This window comes from Fundulus heteroclitus, chromosome 3, assembly GCF_011125445.2.
Source record: "Fundulus heteroclitus isolate FHET01 chromosome 3, MU-UCD_Fhet_4.1, whole genome shotgun sequence".
NCBI lineage: Eukaryota > Metazoa > Chordata > Actinopteri > Cyprinodontiformes > Fundulidae > Fundulus > Fundulus heteroclitus.
In genome coordinates this window covers 20,177,589-20,199,010 of record NC_046363.1, presented here as the reverse complement: position 1 = coordinate 20,199,010, position 21,422 = coordinate 20,177,589, and the positions used below count along the sequence as shown (strand labels likewise).

At 43.7% G+C, this 21,422-nt stretch overlaps 1 protein-coding gene across 2 annotated transcripts in view; it reads right to left on the bottom strand.

The window, feature by feature from the left end:
* Window positions 1-1,246: 1,246 nt before the first annotated feature.
* kmt2bb (lysine (K)-specific methyltransferase 2Bb) overlaps window positions 1,247-21,422 on the bottom strand; it is a 35,849-nt gene continuing 15,673 nt past the window's right edge. For both annotated transcript variants that reach the window (XM_036132137.1, XM_036132143.1), the window contains exons 15-36: window positions 21,236-21,353; window positions 21,006-21,119; window positions 19,024-19,208; window positions 18,698-18,799; window positions 16,351-16,461; window positions 16,103-16,179; window positions 15,788-16,002; window positions 15,582-15,685; window positions 15,356-15,493; window positions 15,052-15,210; window positions 14,848-14,965; window positions 14,673-14,751; window positions 13,458-13,618; window positions 12,921-13,088; window positions 9,881-12,827; window positions 9,123-9,223; window positions 8,896-9,033; window positions 7,703-7,955; window positions 7,301-7,408; window positions 5,556-5,639; window positions 4,040-4,169; window positions 1,247-3,940 (exon numbers count right to left, since the gene is read on the bottom strand). In XM_036132137.1, coding sequence (XP_035988030.1) covers window positions 3,665-3,940; window positions 4,040-4,169; window positions 5,556-5,639; window positions 7,301-7,408; window positions 7,703-7,955; window positions 8,896-9,033; window positions 9,123-9,223; window positions 9,881-12,827; window positions 12,921-13,088; window positions 13,458-13,618; window positions 14,673-14,751; window positions 14,848-14,965; window positions 15,052-15,210; window positions 15,356-15,493; window positions 15,582-15,685; window positions 15,788-16,002; window positions 16,103-16,179; window positions 16,351-16,461; window positions 18,698-18,799; window positions 19,024-19,208; window positions 21,006-21,119; window positions 21,236-21,353 — 5,886 coding nt within the window. In that variant the 3' untranslated portion in view covers window positions 1,247-3,664. The remainder of the gene's footprint in view (window positions 3,941-4,039; window positions 4,170-5,555; window positions 5,640-7,300; window positions 7,409-7,702; window positions 7,956-8,895; window positions 9,034-9,122; window positions 9,224-9,880; window positions 12,828-12,920; window positions 13,089-13,457; window positions 13,619-14,672; window positions 14,752-14,847; window positions 14,966-15,051; window positions 15,211-15,355; window positions 15,494-15,581; window positions 15,686-15,787; window positions 16,003-16,102; window positions 16,180-16,350; window positions 16,462-18,697; window positions 18,800-19,023; window positions 19,209-21,005; window positions 21,120-21,235; window positions 21,354-21,422) is intronic.

Sequence of the window (21,422 nt, the reverse complement as noted above, 5' to 3'; positions counted from 1 at the left end):
ACCAGGGTGTACAGTGCAAGCGCGCAGAGTGAGCAGGATGGAAAGGGAGGAGATTCTCAAACAAGCTTATATTCAAAAAACAACCTTCCACAGGAGCTGCAGGTCGTCCTCAACGCTGCCATTAACCGGGCACTTCTGTGCAGATCCAGCACTGTGCCGTTTACCTTCAGGTCGACGCTACAGAGTGAAAAGCTGAAATGACGACAGTCATTTCAGCTTTTAACTTTTTGCTCTCTCTCTTTTTCTTCATAGTAGTTACACCTGGTCTAACAGTGACATCATCCAGAGAAGACAGATCACCCGCTATTACCATCTAATGTAGAACAGATTACTGGATCAATGTGTGCTTCTGTGCTTTTTTGTCTCTCTTGTTGTGTCTCTGTTCTGTCTTCCGTAACCCCAGTCGGTCGAGGCAGATGACCGTTCATACTGAGCCCGGTTCTGCCGGAGTTTTTCTTCCCACTGTCGCTTCATGCTTGCTCAGTATGAGGGATTGCAGCAAAGCCATGTACAATGCAGACGACTCTCCCTGTAGCTCTACGCTTCTCCAGGAGTAAATACTGCTTGTCGGGACTTTGATGCAATCAACTGGTTTCCTTATATAGGACATTTTTGACCAATCTGTATAATCTGACCCAATCTGTATAATATGATTGAACTTGATTTTGTAAAGTGCCTTGAGATGACATGTTTCATGATTTGGCACTATATAAATAAAATTGAATTGAATTGAATTACAGAGCACCGTTTACACAAACCAGCCGCTAAAGCCGTTTCTTCCCCAAGGCTGTTGATCTGACGAACACTTAAGCTGATCCTGATTTTCCAAAGGGCCTCCGCTAGAAAATGTAAAATATCTCATCCAATTACTGGAATACACCTGATTTACTGTAAAAATGACATTCCCGGGAATGTCCCCCCCAGAATAAATGTACTAAAATCGTTCATATTAATTTGCAGTGAGAGATTCAGCAATTGCAATAAAACAAGATTTCCAGCCTTGGATTAAAGGCTTGGAGGGTTGCCAAAATTGCTTTTACGATTTATCTTTGTGGTTAAAAGTATTGCCAGCAGCTACTCAGCCTAAATTCCACGTTTTAAAATGAGTACAGTTTTATAAAAAAAATAATAAAATACTGGAGCAATAACTAAAGTTTAAGTAAAATGTAAAACAATATAGCATTTCACTCCATTGTGTTCTCGTGTTTGCGACGTCATGCTGTTTGTTTCAATAAACAATCAAATATGATCAAACATCTTAACATCTTTATTAGGCAAGTAACATTATAAATAAAAAAAAGTGCATAGAAAATTAAACAGGTTTAGAAATGTATATACAAATATTTACAAACTCGGTTTATTTGTACACAATAAAGGGCACATTTTCTCATTTCTATGTCTTTTACACTTTAAAATAACCCTATTTTATAGATTTTTTATATATATATATATTTATATATATATATATTTATTTAGGTGTGTATATATAACATACAGCTTTCTTAACAGATCCTGGGAGAGATGGTCATAACCTCTGCTTTTTTAACTAGTGCTTCTGCAGCCTTCTTTCCATGCACACAGAATTAAAGAAAAACACACAATATATACACACACGCGCACACACACACACACACAAGAATATTAAAACCGAGCGTTTCAGTTCTTTTAATCAAAGTCTCTTTTTGCATCAGTATTCCCAAATGTCTGTTAAAGCAGCTGAGGTAGAAATCCTTGAAGGTTAGGACTGACTCTGCTCTGCTAATCTGGGCTCCATCCCAGCATAGGTCGTGCTAATGAGGAAATGAGAAAACATGATGTACATTTGCTCTGTTGAGTCTCTAAAACAGGATGGAGGGGCAAAGAAAAAAAAAAAAAAAATATATATATATATATATAGAGAGAGAGAGAGAGAGTGGGTTTTAGTAGGCAAAAAGTGCTCACTTTTAACTCCTGTCGCTGATACTAAGATAGACAGTATTATAATACAAAAATAAAATTAATAAAAATGCTTCTTTAAAACAAACAAAAACAAAAAAAAACTGTTTCAGGAAGTCACATAAAAGGCTTAAATGTATGACGTAACGGCCTGAAATGAAAATTCAAGTAAATGAAACGAAGGACGTCAGCTGTAAACAAAAAAAGAAAGATGCGAAAGAGGAGGAAATCGTATCAGTACACTAGAGCGCCACCGCATTATACACAGCACGACCTTTCACCATTAAAAACACAAAAATCCAAAACGTGAATAAATACGATCAACAAGCGGAACGGCGTCGCTTCGATTTAGCCTCGTCATTAACAGTATTGAACATCAAACTTACAACATTTAGACTTTGTTTTTTTTGTTTTTTTTAATTTTTACTTAAAAAAAAGGTGCAGAATGCCCCTCCTGGCTCCGCTCTGCGCCGACCGACGTTCGGCTGGCCCGAGCCGAACGCAACGCGCTCAGTAGCAAATGCTCTTTGTCCCCGGAGCTCTCCCTGACTTCTAGAGAGACTGTCGCAGGTCTCAGAAAGATGAAGGTAATGTTTTGATGTGACGTTTATTCGTGAGCAAGCGCCGGGCTGCCAACTCTTATTGCAGTAGGAAAAAAAAAATAAAAAATAAAGATTATCGAACAAGAAAATAAAATATTTAAAATTTTCTTCCCTCCCTTCAACTTTTGGCATGGGTAGTGTTTGCTACATACGCAGAACGAACGCCGCGTCTTTTAAGACGCGCTTTCCGTCTTTATATCTATGACACCATGATACCGCCAGCGCATTGCATCCAATGAACGCTGGGCGAAAACCAGCGGACGCTCGATGCTAGTCGGAAAATCTCGGCACGCCAGTGATTTTTTTTTTTTTTTTTTAGGAGTAATGCTCTCGAGTGCAAAGGTTTCACGTCGGCGATCTCAGCAGGGAGAGTAGAATATACAGCTAGACAACTCCTGATTCTCGAGACGTCTTAGTCCAACTAAAGAAAAACGAAAGCTTTCAAAGCTTTAGCACCATGGTTGCTTAGTTATAAACAAAATTTACATATAAAAAAAAATAGACAAATGTTGATTGTAAGTAAATTAAAAACACACATGTACATGACTGGGTGAATGTATGGCTCAAAAAACAGACGTCGCCACTGCACAGAGGGGGCTATAATCCCCAAAACAAAAAGAACTAAACAGAGTAATTGTGAACTATTTATGAATCCCGTCTGAAAGAAAAGAAAAAAAAAGAAGAAGAAAGAAACGTGTAAGGAACCAAAGTTTAGCTAAAGATAGATTTTCAGCAAACACATAAGGCTTGGTGAGTGTTGGCATCCTCCATTTGAACTAGAGGAACTCCCCTCTTTGCGTCCGCTTCAAAAGTCATATTACGAATATCAAAAACCATTTCCTGGCTAACTGCAGCATCAGCCAAACACGTGAAGGTTCCTCGAAACAAAAAAAAACAAAAAACAAAAAAAAAGGTGGAAATGTGAGGCAGGAAACTTGCAAAAAGTAGGATTTTCCTTCCTTTCCAGGCCACACAATGGATCATTCCTGACCAGCACGTTTCCAGTCAGTCTCATAGTGGTTATCCCTATTCCAGGCTGTGCAGACTGATGCTTACCGCCTTAGTTATAAGGCTTACTAGTGACCAAGGATCCACCACTTTAAGAAAAAAAAAAACAAACAGAGTCATCAGTTGAGGAAGCGGCGGCATCTCCGGGCCCCACAGTTACAGTTGAGCTTGTTGCTGGCGTCCTCGATGGGGAACTTGTAGTCGTAGGTGAGTTCCTCGCCCCGGTAGATTTTCCTAAGCGCGAAGATGACGATGTGCTTCCGGCCTTCCACGTTGATCACGCGCGAGTAGCAGTTGGGTTCGCAGGAGTGGTTGATGAACCTGGCCGCGTTGCCGTGCATCGTCGCGTCCACCACGTCGAAGTCGTCGATACGAAACATGTAGCAGCCGATACCCTGTGGGGGGGGGGGACATGACAAACAGCGCCGCAGGCTCCATGTAACCCCATCAGCGTTAAGAGGAAACGGTCATGGATCAGCGGAGCGTCACCTTACCTTCCCATCATAGTACTTCTCTCTTTTGTCGGTGAGCACCGAGCGAATAACGATGCCGGCGTACTCGATGACCATCTCTCCGGCTTCAATGTTCCTCTTGCAAAACAGACCCCGTCCATGAATCGCAGACCTACGTAGAAAATGTGGAACAGGTCGGAGTTAAAGGAACACACTTCTGTTGGAATAAAAGGTCACTTAAAAAGAAAAATACTGAACACGAAAATTTACTTCCTGTCAAAATTCAGTCGAATTTCTTCACCACTCCAACCAGACAGGTATGACTAAGCGAGAATGAATACTTTTCATTGTGTGAAGGCACACTTTGCCCTTCTTTTATTCTCTTGTTCACGTATCGAAGTAGACGGGGTCACTCACAGTCTCACGTACACCTCGTCTCCTCTCTTTTCCCTCTACCTTCAACCCATAGTTGTTTTTAAAAAACATTTCTAGCATTTGAAGCAACAAACATGTGAAGCACAGCAATGTTCACAAGAAAAATACTTTAGTCCTAGAATTGTATTTCTTCAAAGAAGTCTTTTGACTCATTTTTAAACTAGATATACAAAACTTCGCCATAACCTTTATGTAGATATTTACACAGAAACCAGGCTTTATATGAGAAATCTGCAAGACCGGATGGACGAATGGAAACTCAGACGGCTGAACATCTTTTTATGTCATGGTTTGTACTGTTTTTAGTTTAAATCAAATAAGACAGTTAAGTGCAAAAACTATTTTGAGGCAGCACCACTTGTTTTTAAAATGTGCTCCTTCTGGCTTGACTTTTTGTTTCTACATATGGGAGTTGTCATTTTAACATCAGCATGGGCATTATTGCAAATGCCAAGGACTGCTTGGACCCAAAAAATTATTATATTTGAAGTTATTTTGCAATTGTGGTCTGCATATTAATAAATCTGGCTAACTGGATGAAATCTAAACTCCCAAACCTCTATGAACATTTTTAGTGGTAGAGATGCTAAAGCTAACAGGGAACGGTATAGAAACAGTGTTACGGTAAAGGGCAGAACCTGGTTGAAAAAAAAATCAATCAATCAATGATTGCAATTTTTTTAGCAACAGCACCATAATTCTATATTTTGTTGACATTGTGCAGTTCTAGTCGGCCTCAGATTTCATCTTGAGGAAAGGTTTAGCTAACTCACTACATGACACATATCTGCATCTTATTTTGCTCGTAGGGAGCAAATATGTTTATCAGAAAATCTTGAATCAAGTATCATCCTCCTCATCTGACTTAAAGGGCAGCTTGGGCAAAAAGGTGACTCTTGAAAGGTTGTTTTGAACATCTGGATACAGAGACGTTTAGATTACTTGTAACTGAAGCTTGGTTTCGTTAAAAACAAGACTGCAGGTTCCTTCCGCTTTGTTATCACTACCTTAAAATAGACCTGTGCTGGTGTTAATTCTGAAGACTTCCTTGCATTGCAGAGCTTGCATTACAGTATCTTTAAGCAACAAAGCGATGACGGTTATTTTTGCACAAGTAGGTCACCTGTAGACGCCAACCGCCTCCTTGGACGTCCTCTCCAGGTGTCTGAATCGCATGGCCATGGGCAGCTCCAAACTGGTAGCCCGTCTGAGAGAAGGAGGAAAAACCGTTAAGCAGCTCCAGATGTTTACGCCCCCCCCCCTTTTGTGCTCTGTGGGGGCGGAGTTTAATGATCGGTAGCTCAAACACACAAAGAACATGTTTCTTAATCCTATTCATCAAATGCATGAAATCTAAGAACTAACACTATTGGTCAATGAATACATATGTCACCCAACACCACACACTTTCTTTAAGCAATTTAAATTCAGACGAAGGTTTGGGAATTGCTTTCCCAATCACTTAAGACTGGGAGGCAAGGTTCTCCATTTGTTTCGGTAATTTTAGGCAACTTATAAAGAAAGTCCCGTTTAGTGAAAGCTAAAACACGGGGACCGGTAACATCATCGGGTGCACTGTGCATTTTGCTTTAACTTCAAAACCAGAAGACCGCACAATACATCTGCGAATATAAAATAAAATTAAAATCTCAACGCAAAACTATGCAGGACTTGTTTTTGCACTAAAACAATACATTTACAGTATTGAGCTGAATATAGGGTGAGTTTTTTTTTAATTATTATTACAAATAATGTGAAAAAGTCAGGTCGCTATATAATCTTTGTTTAACCATTAACACGTGCTGACAGCTGTCTGGGGTCGTTACACAACCGCAACAGCAGGGGGCGCCAGCATTTTGTAAAGCTGGTGACGTTTTTTTTGGGGGGGGGGGGGGGTTTGGCGGGGATCTTCTTTTAATCACAGCAAGGAGACATTGAGGGGAAATGAAAATGGAGCGACGTGGTGATTGTCCTGAGCCAAAAAGGTCAAAAGGGGAGCAAGTTGTTAACAGAAAACTGAGGCAGAGTTATGATGCTAATTCTAAGAACACGGTGGTTAATTCGGGAGAGGTATCAAACAGCTGTCAGGGTGTTAGCAAATATGGAGTTACAGAGAGTAATGTGAGGAGATGGCCAGTCCAAATAGACCGTCTGAAAAATTCTAACAGTAAAAGAAAAGCTTTTCGCCGTCCTCAAAACGGCCGCTTCCAAGAAATTGACCGGAGAGTTCGAAAGTTTGTTATTGAGAAACGCCGCGAGGGCATTCCCGTAACCAGAGCACTCATCCGAACGAAAGCTTTGGATCTTGCCAAGGAGATAAACATACACGTCACCGAGTTTAAAGCCAGCATCGGCTGGTGCAGAAGGGTGATGCGCCGTTGCGGCTTTTTGTTGTGACGCAAAACCAGCCTTGCTCAGCACCCGCCCCGAGACTTTGGAAAAACGCTGCTGTCTTTTCAGAGGTAAGTGATCGATTTGAGGAAAAACACTCATAGCAACTTGATCAGACTGGAAATGCTGACCAGATTGCAGTGTTTTTTGACATAACTAGACCTGTGACTGTGCAACAAAAAAAGCTGAGAAGTCTGTTCTTGTAAAAACAACAGTGTTTTTCTTAAGATAAGTCTGACAAAGAGGGGACTCGCCTTATGTATTGACCCTATAGTCGGGTCAATACATAACTTCACATTTCTAAGAAACAGTCACAGTTTAAAACTTGCTTTACTTTCTGAACAGGTTTATGAGGAGTTCAAGGATCTGCCAGCACCAAAGGGTGGATTTTGCAAGACACAAGACAGATGTTTATTTGGTTTCGATGTCGGCTGGCGGAAACCCTCAATAAAGAAAGAAAAACTGCGAGGCCCTGACCTTGTGGATTTCAGAAGAACTTCATCTTCCTCATCATCATATGGTCCAATGTCTGGAAGCTGTCTGTGCTGCGAAGCCAGGAAGTTGAAGATATCAAACGTAGACTTCCTGTAAGAACAAATAAACATGGTCTTTCTAGTCATGGGGGGCCTCTTCAGGGAAAGCAGCTTCAACAGCTTCTCCGCACGCATTATTTTAAAGGAGCCATGCTCCTCAGCTGTCGAATCAGAAATCCTGTTTTCAATTAATGAAATAATTTGGGAGTAAAATGGGAATTCACTTATTTGTGGGAAAAGTCATGTTATGGTAACAAGAAGATAACCAAGGCTTGTTGTTAACAATAAGCAGACAGAGATTTCACATCGACTATAAATACTGGGAAATGTCAATAAGCAGTTGTACCTAACGTAGAGCTCGGAGCGGGCACAGCCAGTGGGATTCACAGGCAGGTCGTCTTCCTGGCTGAACTGCTTGAAGAAACGGAAAGTATGCCGCTGACAGCGGTGGGCTCCTTCGAGCTGCTCCAGCAGAAACACCACGGCGTCGTGGATCAGTCCCAGCATACGGGCGCCTGTTACTTTCTGAAAAGTCAGAGGCCTGAGCCTCGTGATCGCTCGCGCCTCCTGCACGCCATCAACCACGGCTTTCCAGGCCACTAATGGGAACAAATGAGAAAAAAAAAAAAACGGCATCGAGTTAACCTAAAAAAAACACATAATACCCCATGAGGCCAATCGTCAGCAATGTTACGAGCGGTCTGGCCTAAGATGTGTAAAGAAAACAAAAACAAGTATGGAGCATTAAGCTCCCCACAACAATTCATCTACATGAAAAGAGGTTATTTACGAGGCCAGCGGGAAAAATAAAAGCCTTTTCTGTTCTGCCAACACAAGCGCAAACATTCTGGAGTTCACTAAAGGCTACATAAACCATGTGCTTTGATCTAAGAAGGCTTCACTTGAGTCTTAGTACAACAAACAATTCAGATGGATCTAGAGTAAAACAATGCATAAATATGCAAAAAAAGCCCCTCATGTCCCTAGCATATATATATTTGGGAGGATGTGTGATCGTGATGGCATGTTCCTCTTTCAAAAGTTCCTGGGAATCTTTGTCAGAGCAAATGGTATCATGAAGTCCTAGACACACCGAGAGAGTTTAATTAAAATCTGGTGGACTCAAAATTGACATCTGCTATTAATTTTACACCACAAGCGAGGACGCGGGACGATTTATACAGATATTAAATGTGGGGTGGGCTCATTTCTGATGATCACACTGCAAAAATGGATCTAAAAATAAGTAAAATGTTCTTAAAGTTAGTGTATTTATCCTTGATTTGAGTAGGTAAAATGGATTATCTGCCAATGGAATGTGTATTTTGATCCCTAAAATAAGATAACTAGACATCCTGCACTTGAAATAAGATGATGGAGATGAATTGTTCCCATTTTAAGTGCAAAAATCTTATTCTATTGGCAAATAGTCTTATTTACCTGCTCAAATCAAGGACAAATACACTCATTTTAAGAACATTTTACTTATTTCTAGTTCTGTTTTTGCAGTGCACTTTCCTAATGTAATATTAGACTTACCCTCAACGCTGTCGGCCTCCACGCTGAAACCGTCGTCGCTGGTGATCTCAAACCTCAGATGCGGCTGGTCTTTGTTGGCTGGACATCCTTCATTGTCGTCGGACGGAGTTGCTTCATCATCCGAGGTGGAAGCAGATCCTGAAACGCACGATCCACACGGCTCGTTTTTCACTGTGCAAATAAATGTAAGCGTTACTGAAAAGGCGGTTATTGAATCTCCTGGGTACCTGTGTATTTCTTCCAGTCTGTCAGGTTGACATGACCCACAGCTTCCTTTGGCTGCTGCTTTCCTGGTTCACCCGGAGACAGGAAGCTCCAAGGGTCAGATCTGAGAGAAGAAATGTAAAGTTTGTCCAAGATTATTCACACCCCTGGCAGTTTAAGATTTTTAATTACTTTCATTCAACCAAAAAAAAAGTGTTTGCAATAGGAAATGAGATAGACTTCTGTCAAAGAAAACACAACAACAACAATAGAGAGAGTTTTAAACATAAAAAAATAAAAGAACTGCATGTCAACAATCATGAAATCCCTTCTCATTACTAGTGAAAAATTGCTTATTGGCATCATGGCAGTCAAGCCCCTTTTGTAATTGCTTAGCATCTTTTTGCATCTTTGGCTTGTGTCTTGATTTATCTTTGCAGATTAGGTTGAAAGGCCTCCTTGCCATCACCCTAATGTTTAGCTCCCTTCATCGATTCTCTGCCAGATTCAGGTCAGTACACACGCTGGGCTGCTCCAAAACATTAATGTTGCTTCCAGCAGGAATTATGTTGAAAAAAACAAAATAAATAAATAAATAAATAATACTAAAGCTTGATCTGATCTGTCGGCGGTATGAAAACTTTTGATTTTAACTGAATGTTTTTTAAGTGGTAAATAGTGTTAAAATCTGATTTTATTGCAAAACGTGGCGATAGCATGATGCAGTGAAAATGTTAAATGTTAAGCTAAATACTATAATTCTAGGCTCATAAAAACTCACCCCGAGTCATCAGAGTCACTGAGACGCTCATCCTTCAACTCGTCCAGGTTTAGGACCCCCTTCACTGTCGGCGTTTTGATGCGAACTCCTGACGCCCTGCTGGACGCCGTTGGAAAAGCCGGCTTGCGCGGCTCCTCCTCCTCGCTGATGCCCTCTGGTGGTAGGAAGTCAACTTTACACTTCTTTGTGACGATGCGGTCCGAGAGCGAAGACACTCTCTTCATGCGGACGTGGGAGCGAGGGCGAGGTGCTGGAGGAGGAGGCGGCGGCGGCGGCACCGCTGGCGGTGAAGGCGAACGTGGGGACACCGGAGACTCGGGCTCAATTAGAAGGCCCGGGGGTAAAACCAGGGAGGACGGACTCATTGTCCGGAGCCCGCTCCATTTGGGGGTGTAGTTACTCGCCATCGCTTGATTGATGATGGCCTGGGCGCTCTCGGCGGGAGTCATCGGGAGGTTCTCAGCGGATAAGGCAGGCTGTCCGGCAGCCTTGGAGGACTTGGATTTCCTGGATGAACTGGACTCCTTCTTCTTCTTTGGTTTCTTCAGCTCTGCGACCGTCTCGTCTTTCGACGTTTTCGGGTTTTTCCGCGACTTCTTCGAATTCGCCGAGGCCACGGCACCGTTGCTGTTGTGGGCGAGCAGCTGCGTGACGGTAGCCGGGCTCTGGGCCGCCGGCGTGACGGAAGCGGGAGCCGGCGCCGCGTTGCCGGCGGGCGGCGGGGCGGTCATGTTGCCCGCCGCGGCCAGAGTGGCCGAAAGCGTGTTGCTCTGCAAAAGGCTGGCGATCTGGGTGACGCAGTTGTAGGATGGGGAGTTGGGAGTGGGCAGCTGGAAGGTGTTGCTCTCGGGGTTCTTCACGAAGATCTGCCCGAGGCGGTTCACCAGCAGCACATGAGGGGTGGGGTCGACATTCGGACCCCCTACCTCCTTCACCGTGAGGATGGCGTGACCGGGCAACGCCTGGGGCAACACGTGCTGGTGGGGCTCGATGGCTGGCCTTGGAGTGGAGAAGTTGATGGAGATGGTGTGACTGGACGTGGCTTCCTTCTGCACGGAGGCGGAGCTGTAGCCGTTCAGGACCACGGGCGCGGAGGTGGGCTGCAGCGCCGACGGAGCCGCGGCTGAGCACTGCGCCAGCAGCCCGGGAAGAGTCGACAGGGAGGCAGAGGAAGCAACGGTGGTCACAGAGCCGAACGGCTGTGTTTGAGCGGAGAAGAGAGCCGCGCAGGTTTCAGCCGGGGAAGCCGTCCCTAAGGCAGCCGGTAAGGCCGGGTCGTTCTGACGCTCGTTTAGCTGCGTTTGGCTAACGTCTTCTACGGGAGTGAGGCTTGTCAGTTTAGCCGATGGCGGCTCGACGCACGGGAAGCCGTGGGACTCTTGAGCCGTCGGCACTGGCTGAAGTGTAATACTGGTCAGGGGAGGATGACTGAAACCCGGTAAACACGAATACACCTCAAGGGCGTCTACGAGACACTGCGGCGGGTTTTGTACGTCGGCAGACGAGAAGGGGGAGGGCTGGAGAAGGCCCAGCATGGAGCTCTGGTTGTTGTCGGCTGGGTCCATCAGATTAGACGCGATGTGGTTCATCAAAACCGCCGGACCGTCGGCTGAAGGCGTGAAGCTGGGACCGTCAGACTCGGTGGTCACGCCTGTACAGGTGTCAGCCTCTTGGTTTTCAGTCCCTTGTAAAACAGGAAGCAGCTCTGTGAAACATCTCTCAAGAACGAGCGGCGCGTCGGAGGCGAAGCCTAAGCTGGACCCGGATAAGAGCTCCTCCGAATAGGACGTCTCAGGCACCTTAGTGAGTAAGCTAGGAAGAGACTCGACAATCGGAGAAGGAAGTACAGATTCCTGATCTATCAGAGGAGTGCTTGTGGCATCACAGGATATCGGTGGACGTCGGGCGGGACCCTCAGTTGTAATGTCTCTCGCGGCTGAAGGCTCCGTTTCAAACGAGAGACCGGCGAATCTCGTGCTGTTGGTCATTTCAGGACGTTTAATGTGAAGGTCTTTTCTTTGTATCTGGTTCTTACCGGGCCCATCGACTTTCTGAGCGTCGTCAGTCGCCGCTACGCTGGCGTCGCTCTCCGTGCCGTCGTCTATCCCGTCCAGCTGAGCCAAGGGCCGGCCCGAAGAGGAGGAAGGAGACTTGGACCGATCTTTGGGGAGTGGGCAGCTGACCACGGTCCGGGAGAAGTTTAAATAGTGCTCCATGTCATCGTCCGAGGAGGTGCTTCCCAGGTCTTCCTTTGCTGAGGCGGCACAACGTGGAAGGTTTGCAACGAGGGCTTTCCTCTTATGCACTTCTTTGGTTCTTCCCCAGAACTGCGCCGCATCGTCTCCCTCCACCACTATCTGCCCCCCGCAGTTCATAGCCACCCCTTCGTTCAGAAGCGTCTCCTCGATCTCCAGCTCTGTCCGCATCTCCTCGCCCAGACTCAAGCCGGAGTCTCTGTGAAAGGAACCGTAGGGGAACTGGTCGTCGTGCTTGCCCACGTCTCCGTGGGGCGACGCGCCGTTCGCCGGAGACACGTCTTCAGGCTCCGGCGACGCTAAGAAGTTGTGCGGCACCTCGACCGAGTCCGGGCCGCTGATGTCAAACGACAGGCGGTTTCTCGGCAGCTGCTGCATGGAGGCGGTGCCGTCCTGCCAGTGGGACTGGGGGAAGAACGACGCGGCGCGGACCGAGGAGGCGTTCCTGCCGCCGACTGAGCGGGACGGATTCATGAGGGCGTCGGAAACGCCGAGCGGAAACAGAGGGGAGGTGGGGTGAGGAGACTTGCCAGCGCGGAGGGTAATGGGTCCGGTTAGGGGAGCCACGGGAGGAGGGGACATGCGACTGCGCAGGCCTGGCGTCTGTGAGTGCGGGCTGTGGCGGCGAGCTCTTCGGGTCTCTTCCAGGTCACTTATGGTCAGGATGTGGTGGGGTTTTGTCTGGACTACACCTAAGTAGAAAAAAAAACAATGCATTGGAAGACTGAGTAACACAGTTTATGCACATTTACACGTGATCTTTAAAAAAAAAAAGGTGAACATACCCGGGCATGGCAGAGGACGGGACAGACCTCCAGCTGGTCTCCTATGAAGGGGGTGACTGGGTATTTTTGGCTTCGTGCTGTGATCAGACTTTGTGGGAAGACCTGGATGAAAGGATTCGTCTGCAGGGGGGTGGGCATCTGTTTCCTCCGCCTCCTGGGCAGCAGATTCTGAGGATGCATACAGAAAAAATAGAGACGGCATTAGCATCTGCTATCCTGCTTTTTCCATATTCTTGTTATTTATGCACAGATACAGAAGCAGAGTTTTCAGATTTTTTTAAATATTTTACTTGTCATCTTATTTTGCACATGTATTAGAACAGAGGATACTATTCTTAACAGCTGCAAACTTTGCTCTAGTCTTACTTTATGTTTTATTGCCATCTTTATGTGTAAAGATGGCAGTAAAATGCTTCCATTTTCCTGTCGCTTTGCTGCTTAAATACACCTGAATTTTCCCCCCCCTGAGAGACAATGAATCCTATTTCTTAGTCTGTCGAGGTATATTAAGCTCTGAAAAACTGCTAAATCACGCACCAGGTAGCCGACGCGGGCTGTGAGCAATAGTGTGATTGTCTCCCTGGTCGGGCATTTCCTCCACAGGCTTCTCTGGGACGACGGGTCGCACCTCCCGGACCTTACAGGTGTATCTGCACCGACGCAGCGGGTTCAGTGTGCTCCAGTACCACCGGGAGCACCTGCAGAATAAACACAAGCGTTAATGTACCACTTTGCTACTTTCACATAACTCAGGTCATTAAATTCAACTCTCCCAAAGGTTGATCTAGATACACTGCAAAAACGAAAGAAAAAATAAGTCAAATTTTCTTGAAAGGAGTGCATTTTTCCTTGATTTGAGCTGATAAATAAGACGATTTGCCAATGGAATAAGATTTTTGCACTTAAAATAAGAACAATTCATCTCCATCATCTTATTTAGAGGGCAGAATATCTAATTATCTTATTTTAGGAGTCAAAATACTCATTCCATTGGCAGATCGTGTTGTTTACCTGCTCAAATCAAGAGCAAACACACTCATTTCAAGAAAATTTAACTTATTTTTAGTTCTGTTTTTGCAGTGTAAAAAACAATGATCTACATTTATTTTTTATAATTTTACTGAAGTTGTTTCTTTATTAATGGGGTGTTTTTTTCTGTGAACTGTGAAACTGACTCAATTCAGTTTCTTTTTTTGAAACTTATATAAAGACGAATGAGAAAAAGAGGTCATTAAAGCAGGTGCTGCTGGAAAATGATATCAGCTTCTCCATAAAAGCTTGTCAGCAGAAGGAAGCATGAGGGGCTCTGAAATGTGCTTTGCTTTGTTGTTCTCTCTAGGATGTGACAATCCCTGTTCTTGTTCACATTTATTTTAAACACACGGGAAGTTTTGTGTTATACCCTCTGGTGTCACTGATTGCCTGCAGGACCAAAGTGATTTAGGTAATATCACTTATTAAAACTCAGTCCTGTGCTCTGTTCAAATGTTCTCAGTCTTTTAAATTTTGCTTGCAGTCGTTCCAAAATCACCAGCAACAAAAGCTTGAAATGTATTGTTCTATTTATACATCTACATCAAACAAGTCTCACCTTTTTTTATGGCATTACTGAATTAAATCTTTTAATTTACTCAGATGCAACTCTGTATGGTTTTGTTTGATTTATTCATCGTTTATGTGAAAGGGGAAATTTTGGTAACTAATTTGACTTTCCTTATGCAATTAGGGCTCAACACGCAAAACGCAACTTACTGAAAACCGACAGGAAACAGTTTGCCTTTGCTGGCGGAAAGTTCAGACAGCATCCCCAACTTGTCAATCTGCAGGGAACCTATGAAAAAAAAACGACAAGGGTGACATTTATTAGGCACAAAATCAGCCATTAGGGGGAAAACTACAAGAATCAGATGAAAATAACACTATGTACCGATCATCACATTGATCAGTTCGGGCTCCAGTCCAGTCAGGAACTTTCTGCGAAGGCTGATCCCCTCAAAGTCCACATAAACTCTCCGGTTTACTTCAAACTCCTGACCCGTTATCATCTGTAAAACCAGGGCAACCTCGTTTAACTCCACAGACTGAAATGCTGGCGACATCCGTCGGAGGAGATAAATAGGCCAGAACTTACCCTGCCACTGATGAGATGTCTGTGTTTGTGACAATAGACCTTTTTGTCATCCTGGAACACGCACTGCCGCGAGCGCGCACACATGAAATGGTAGTTGCTCTGACACGATGTCAGACAGCAGCCCACGGTGGCACCAGTCTGATTACAGCGCTCGCATCGCTGTGGTCGTTGGAGGAGAAATGGAAGAGGATAAAAAGCATTACGCAAAGCTCGCTTGGCAAGCGCAGCTACTTGGACTCAGATAAACTCAGATTTCTATTTATGTGCCCGACGAGATTAAACAAGGGAAAATCCATTTACTGACCATCAATCGCCCCCTTGTCACAGCGCTGTGTACGTGCAGCAGAGAGCCATTATCTTCCTCAAAGACCTCAGCAGACCATAAGCAGCAGTTGACATGGGCCCACTCATTCTGGCCGAGGTAGAGCAGCCGGCCAGCTTCCTACGGAGTTTCAAAGACACAGAGTTCCCCGTTAACCCCGCTGTAAGCAGGTAGACCAAGCAATGATCCTGTTTATTGCATTCCCTACGTTAGGTTTGAGGTCGCCGTATTTCTGGCACAAGGAGCACTGCCTTTCGTCCTCTTTAGACCACCCAGTGTCCAAATCAGCTTTTGAAAGCCGGCCTCGTTTCCCTACAACACAACAACAAAATAACCACTTTGAGTCCCACAAACACACAAACCCCTCCCCAAAAAGTAAAACTATCTCCATGATCCAAGAATGACAGAAGTTACCTTTGAGTTTGGCCATGCGGCTATTCTTGAAATGGTTTCGGCCCATTGAGTCCCCCGACATCGGAGAAGCGGCCTCTTCCTCTTTTATGTCCAAGCTCTGTGGTTCGTTGTCGTCCTGAAGGAGGCCTAGCGGCGGCCGGGACGACATCCTCTCCTGCCACTGGGCGTAAACGTGTTCCGTCGTGGGAGGATGAACGGCAGTCGACAACATCCCTCTGAAACAAAGAACACACGTTTCAAATTTAATGTGCAGCCTTTTGTTTTTGGCAATTAATGACAACTTTCAAACTAAACTAAAAGATCATCACTACTCACGGTGGCAAGTCTTTGGTAGAAAGGTTCCACAACTCTGGGTCTTGGCTGTTAAACCAGTTAAAAACCTCTTCAAGGAGCTAAAAAGAAACAAAAATATCAAACCGATTCTAAATGTAAACCCAAATTTTATTTAAAAAATGTTTTTTTTTTTCATTCCCATTTTCCCACACCAACACAACAATACACCCGTTTTTGGTTTTAAGCGCAAAACAAACGGATGAATAAAGGCCACTGCGGGCAGACGGTACCTTTAGGTAGTAAGAGCGGGCCAGGGCCGTGGGTCTCTGCTCCTCCGGGAGGTGGTCTTCTTGTTCGAGCCTTTTTCGTATCACCTGAACCACGTCTTCATGGAACATTTTCTGTTTGGGACGACAACACAAGAAATCGTTTAGCCACAGATCTTGCCGTTCAGAGTTTCTACAAAACACTTAAAATCTTCCCATTCTGCACATTTGAAAAGAAACCCATCAGCATGGTTTCATTGTCTGTCTGTTCCAGGAGTCATTAAACAACCCAATACCGAAGGTGGCTTCAGATTCTTCAGGACGTTAAGTGCTCTGGTCTTTTGGCATCTGGACCAACCTAAGTCGGGTTTATTTCAAAATCTGTCCCGTTCACACTAGTCACATTTATACTGGACTATCGTACACTAAACACAAAAAGAGATGCTTGGTTTGGCACTGAAACCACACCACTTAAGGTACCATTGGTCCAGTTTAACATTAAAATTAAACCATCCCCCTCCCTGTTTTGGAATCTGATAGCAGACCTCTTTGGACCAGCAGACTGAGAAGTCACCGAGTTGCTTGTAAAGACGAGGCAGCATTCACTCCTCGAGATTAAATCCTACATCACAGAGCCAAAAATGTGTCCTGTTTTTTGTTTTGTTGTTACTCAGACTGCCATAACCTAAAATGGGTCGTGCGACCTAAAAGGAGGATCTAGGAGCAATATATGATGACCTAAGTCTGCCATATATTCGTTGGCATGAGGCTAAGGTCATTGACCCAGAGAACTGAAAATCTACTTGTAGAAACTTGGCCACAAAAGCAGAAGTTTGCCAACTTCTTCAGGAGCTAAGAGGTATGATGATGCTATAAAAAGGAAATGTCTTGCAAATTTTCCCTCGAGACTGTGATCTTCTGCATGACTACCATGTCACGCAGGGATTGCAAAAAAAAAATAACCCTCAGTGTCAGACTTGTATGACTTCACTTAGTGTTTAAAGTTTCAGCTTCAGACTAAACATGCAGAAGTACAAGATGTTCAGGAGAACTGAAAAGACAAAACCTTTGCAGCTGTTCTCAAAGAACTGTAAGGACAGTACAGCGACGGTTTGCTAAATAATAAAAAAATAACTGCTGCTTCTTCTTTTTCTATGGGTTTGCTAAGATCTTTCTTCCACAAAGCTTTCCATTAATATCACAGAATACAGCTTTATACGAGCAGAGATCTTCTGTCTCTCTTTTTATGTTTCCATTTCTATCGTGTGAATTTATACATGGTAGTTTGAAGGCGATCTGCCTTTCTTCCTTCCTACTTCTCCACTGAATGGAAATCTCTTTAAAATCTAGATCTGCAAGAGTTTAGACTATTTTTGACCGTAACTCAATTCCATTTTAATTTTATTACATTTTGGATCTGTTCCTGGTGCAAGAATAAAGCAGCCATCTTATTTCATATATGGACTCAGGAAGGTAGATTTTTGTTTCCAAAAGACAGACTTTTGGTGATTTGCAACAATCAAAGCAAATGGTACTTTTATAGGACATCTGAAAATGACACGGAGCCGTTTACTTGTTGAGAACGTGCTATATAGTGTTAATGTTTATAATAATTTATGTAGTATGGTAGGGGGAAAAACTGCTTTACTTTTTTTTTTTTTATACATAGAGCACATTTTTCTCCCCAGTTCTGCAATTCTGCAAAGAAACAAACTTATCGATATGATGTGATATGTCCTGTGCTGTTTTTCTAAATGTCATGTTTACCAAAAAAGATGTGGTTAGATGAGCCAGATGAGGCAGAGAAAAAACCCCGACGTAGAAAGCATTAGAACGTCTCTGCTTGCTGACACGTCAACATCCTTACAGTTCTCAAGAAGTTGTCCATTTTTACCCCTTTAACAGATTACTTAAAGATTTAGTGGATACTCTTATTGGCTTCGAGCTCCGAAGGGGGGAGCTCGGGACAACCTTATATACTAGTTGTCCCACATGACAATCACTTTGATGCGCTCCCATAACACCAGTGTGTGTGTATGATCCTTGTTAATTTTTGCTTGTCGTATCCGGTTAGCTTCAGTTTCAGAAGTTCATTGTAGCGCCGCTGCTCTCACAGTATACTTTGAAAACGGCGACGTGTCGCGAGAAACAAACTGTCTTACAAGTTTATGAGAAGGAGAGGAAGGCCTCAGAAGAAGGAAATTAGACAAGAGTGTATTTGGGAGATTCTTTCACATGATCCTCCTGAGAAGCAGAAGAGCTTCAGAAGGGGACTTGGGCATTTCTTACCTACATTTCCGAAAAAAATCGGCCAATCCACCTTCAAGTGTTGAGTGAAAGGTGAATAAATAAATACAAGCTCTGGACTCACCAGCGTGGTGTACAGGCCCTTGTCGAACTTTTTGCCAACAGCTCGGAGGTCACAGGCCGGCTGGTTTTCAGCTCCACCGTCGGGGTCAATGGACCTTTCGCACTGAAACAGAAAGCAAACTAAATGTGTAATCAATTTGTTTACAAGCTTCAGTGCTATTTCTGTTCACTTCCAAAACAAGCTCATTCTGGAGAAGAGAAACACTGTCGAGGAACATCCAAATGCATTTCAAGACACTTTAATTGCAGGTAAAAAAAAAAGTCCCCATCAGACATATTGCTCAAGTTTCACAGATAAAGAAATTGAGGTTTAGTCCCTTTAGCTACCTGTGAGCATGTAACAAGGTGCTGGGTGAGGGTGGAGGAGAGCAGGCAAGCCAACACCTTCTCCACTCCGGCCCTGAGCTCTATGTACAGCAGCTCCCTCCAGGCGCTGGGCTGGGTGACGCTGCACGGCCGGCACGAATACACCACGCTTTCAGGGAGGCTGGACAGGATCTCATACAGCTCATCTGAAACAAGTTTAACAACAAGTTAGGGTTAAACCGAAGCTTTGTGCATCTTTGTCCTGCAAAGATATTTCAACTCCCAGGAGCCATGTTACAATTACAAACGTCAATGTAGGGATAGCATTTTGCCACACCTGGTTTAAAGCAGGTGTAGGTGATAAAATGACAAAGAAATATGTAAATTTATGCCGCAGAATTATTTAAAAACTTCATCTTAAATTAAGAGGCTATAGATACAAACATATCGTGTCATGGGGGCTTTGGGAGAATGGGGGGGGGGGGGGGGGTACAAGAACAGCCTCGCCTTCTTTTGTCCAGATAAACACAGCACATGTGGGGACACCCGCAACATTTGACAACAGCACCATCTGCAGTTCAGTCAGTGGTGTGACAGTAGTAAAGGGATACCGAACAATCCTCAGAGCAAACTGCTTAGCTATGAATTTCTGTTTCTGAATAATATTAATAAACTCCTGAAAGAGCGTAAAACTTAACGTAACTGTATTTTACTTTTAGTATTAATGGAATGAGATCATTGTCACCATATTTTGAGCTAGTCTATTGAAGGCCTCTGTGATGAGGATCATATCTAGCTGAAAGAAAACTTGCTCTATTCCCAGATCCAGAACATGATGCATTTTAACCTTGGTTTTGACTGCAGTGATATATCAGGCTAAAACCTTTTATACTGTTGTTCTGTAGTGTATAAAACGTGGTAATGCTGGAAAAACTGCAGTTGTTAGAAACTGTGGATATAAAATGTTTAACTGTAATAAAATGTAAAAGAGATTCTGGGTAATCTTACATGCATTACTGTACTCGTGTTTTTTTTATTATGGTAACAAAACAATAAATCCTCTAAGAGATGCCGGTGTTTAAAATGTTCTTCATCAGTACTTATTCAGGACTTCAGAATGTTTGTTTTTATGTTTAATTGTTTTGTTTGAGCACAATGGATGAAATAAAAAATGAAAAACAATTAAAGTTACATTTTTTACTCATTTTGTTGTGATGAGGGGTCCAAAATTTTGTCATTCTTCAAGGGCGGATGTAACAGAAAACATTTGAGAACCACTGACCTAAAGTAACAGGCTGTAGTGCCAAAAACCCTATCAGAACTATTGAGAAGCTACAGGAAAGCCAGAAAACTTCCCATTTCCAGTTATTCACAAGCCAAGGAGCAAACATGTAGGAGAAGGTGCTCAGGTCAGATGAAAACAAAACTGAAAAAAAGTCAGTTTGAAGCTGTAAAAAACTTGAGACTAGGGGCGGGGAGTCCATTTCCAGTTCAACAACATCTGCTGACACACAACCAGAGCTCCAGCAGCCACAGTTCAGATCAGGTCAACCTCTGCAGGTTTTACAGTCAAAGTCTAGACCAAACTTTTCCCAGCCATTTCAAAACGTGTGTCAAGACTTAAAAATGGATGTTCGCAGTTTAATTCGTTCTGACTGAGTCTGAGCTATGTTGCCAAAAAAAAAAAAGGATAGGTCAAAACATGTCACTCTCTAGTAGGGCTAAGCTGGAGGAGACAAACCCAAGAGGAAATATACTGTAATGGGAAAAAAAAACGCATTTCTACAAAATACAGACTCTGAGCAAATATGCATGCAGCGTATCTCAAATCTTCAAATTTGAAAAAAAAAAAAAATAAATAAATAAATCTGAAAACCTTGCATCATCGGCCTAGTAATCACACCCTGATATGTGTAAATAAAATCCCAGTAAACTACAATGAAGTCTGTGGAAACATTTCAGGCACCGCATACGGAAACCACTAATAATCCACTAATAATCACCTGTCAGATCCTCACACTTGGCGTGCACCCAGTGGTTACATGAGCCGCACTGCATCATCTGACTGTCGTAGTCATTGTCTTCATAACACTTGAAGCAGATTGGACAGTAATTACCTGAAAGAAAAAAAGTTAACTTAACCACAACAGGAATAATTACGACTGAATGCAAACAAAATGCAGCCGCTAATGAAAAAAAAAAAAAAAACAATGAGCCGGCAGAGCTTAATCACCCTGGTCAAAGAGGCTTGAACAATCTGGACAAAGGCCTTTGTCGTGGTTCCAGTCTGTATCCCATGTCTTCCCCGGGGTCACGCCGCAGCTTTTGCACCGGATGCATGTTGTACAAACCTGCAGAAAAAAACATCCTATTAGCCAGAGAATAAACCGAATCAGACGTCTGCATCTACATCAAAGCTT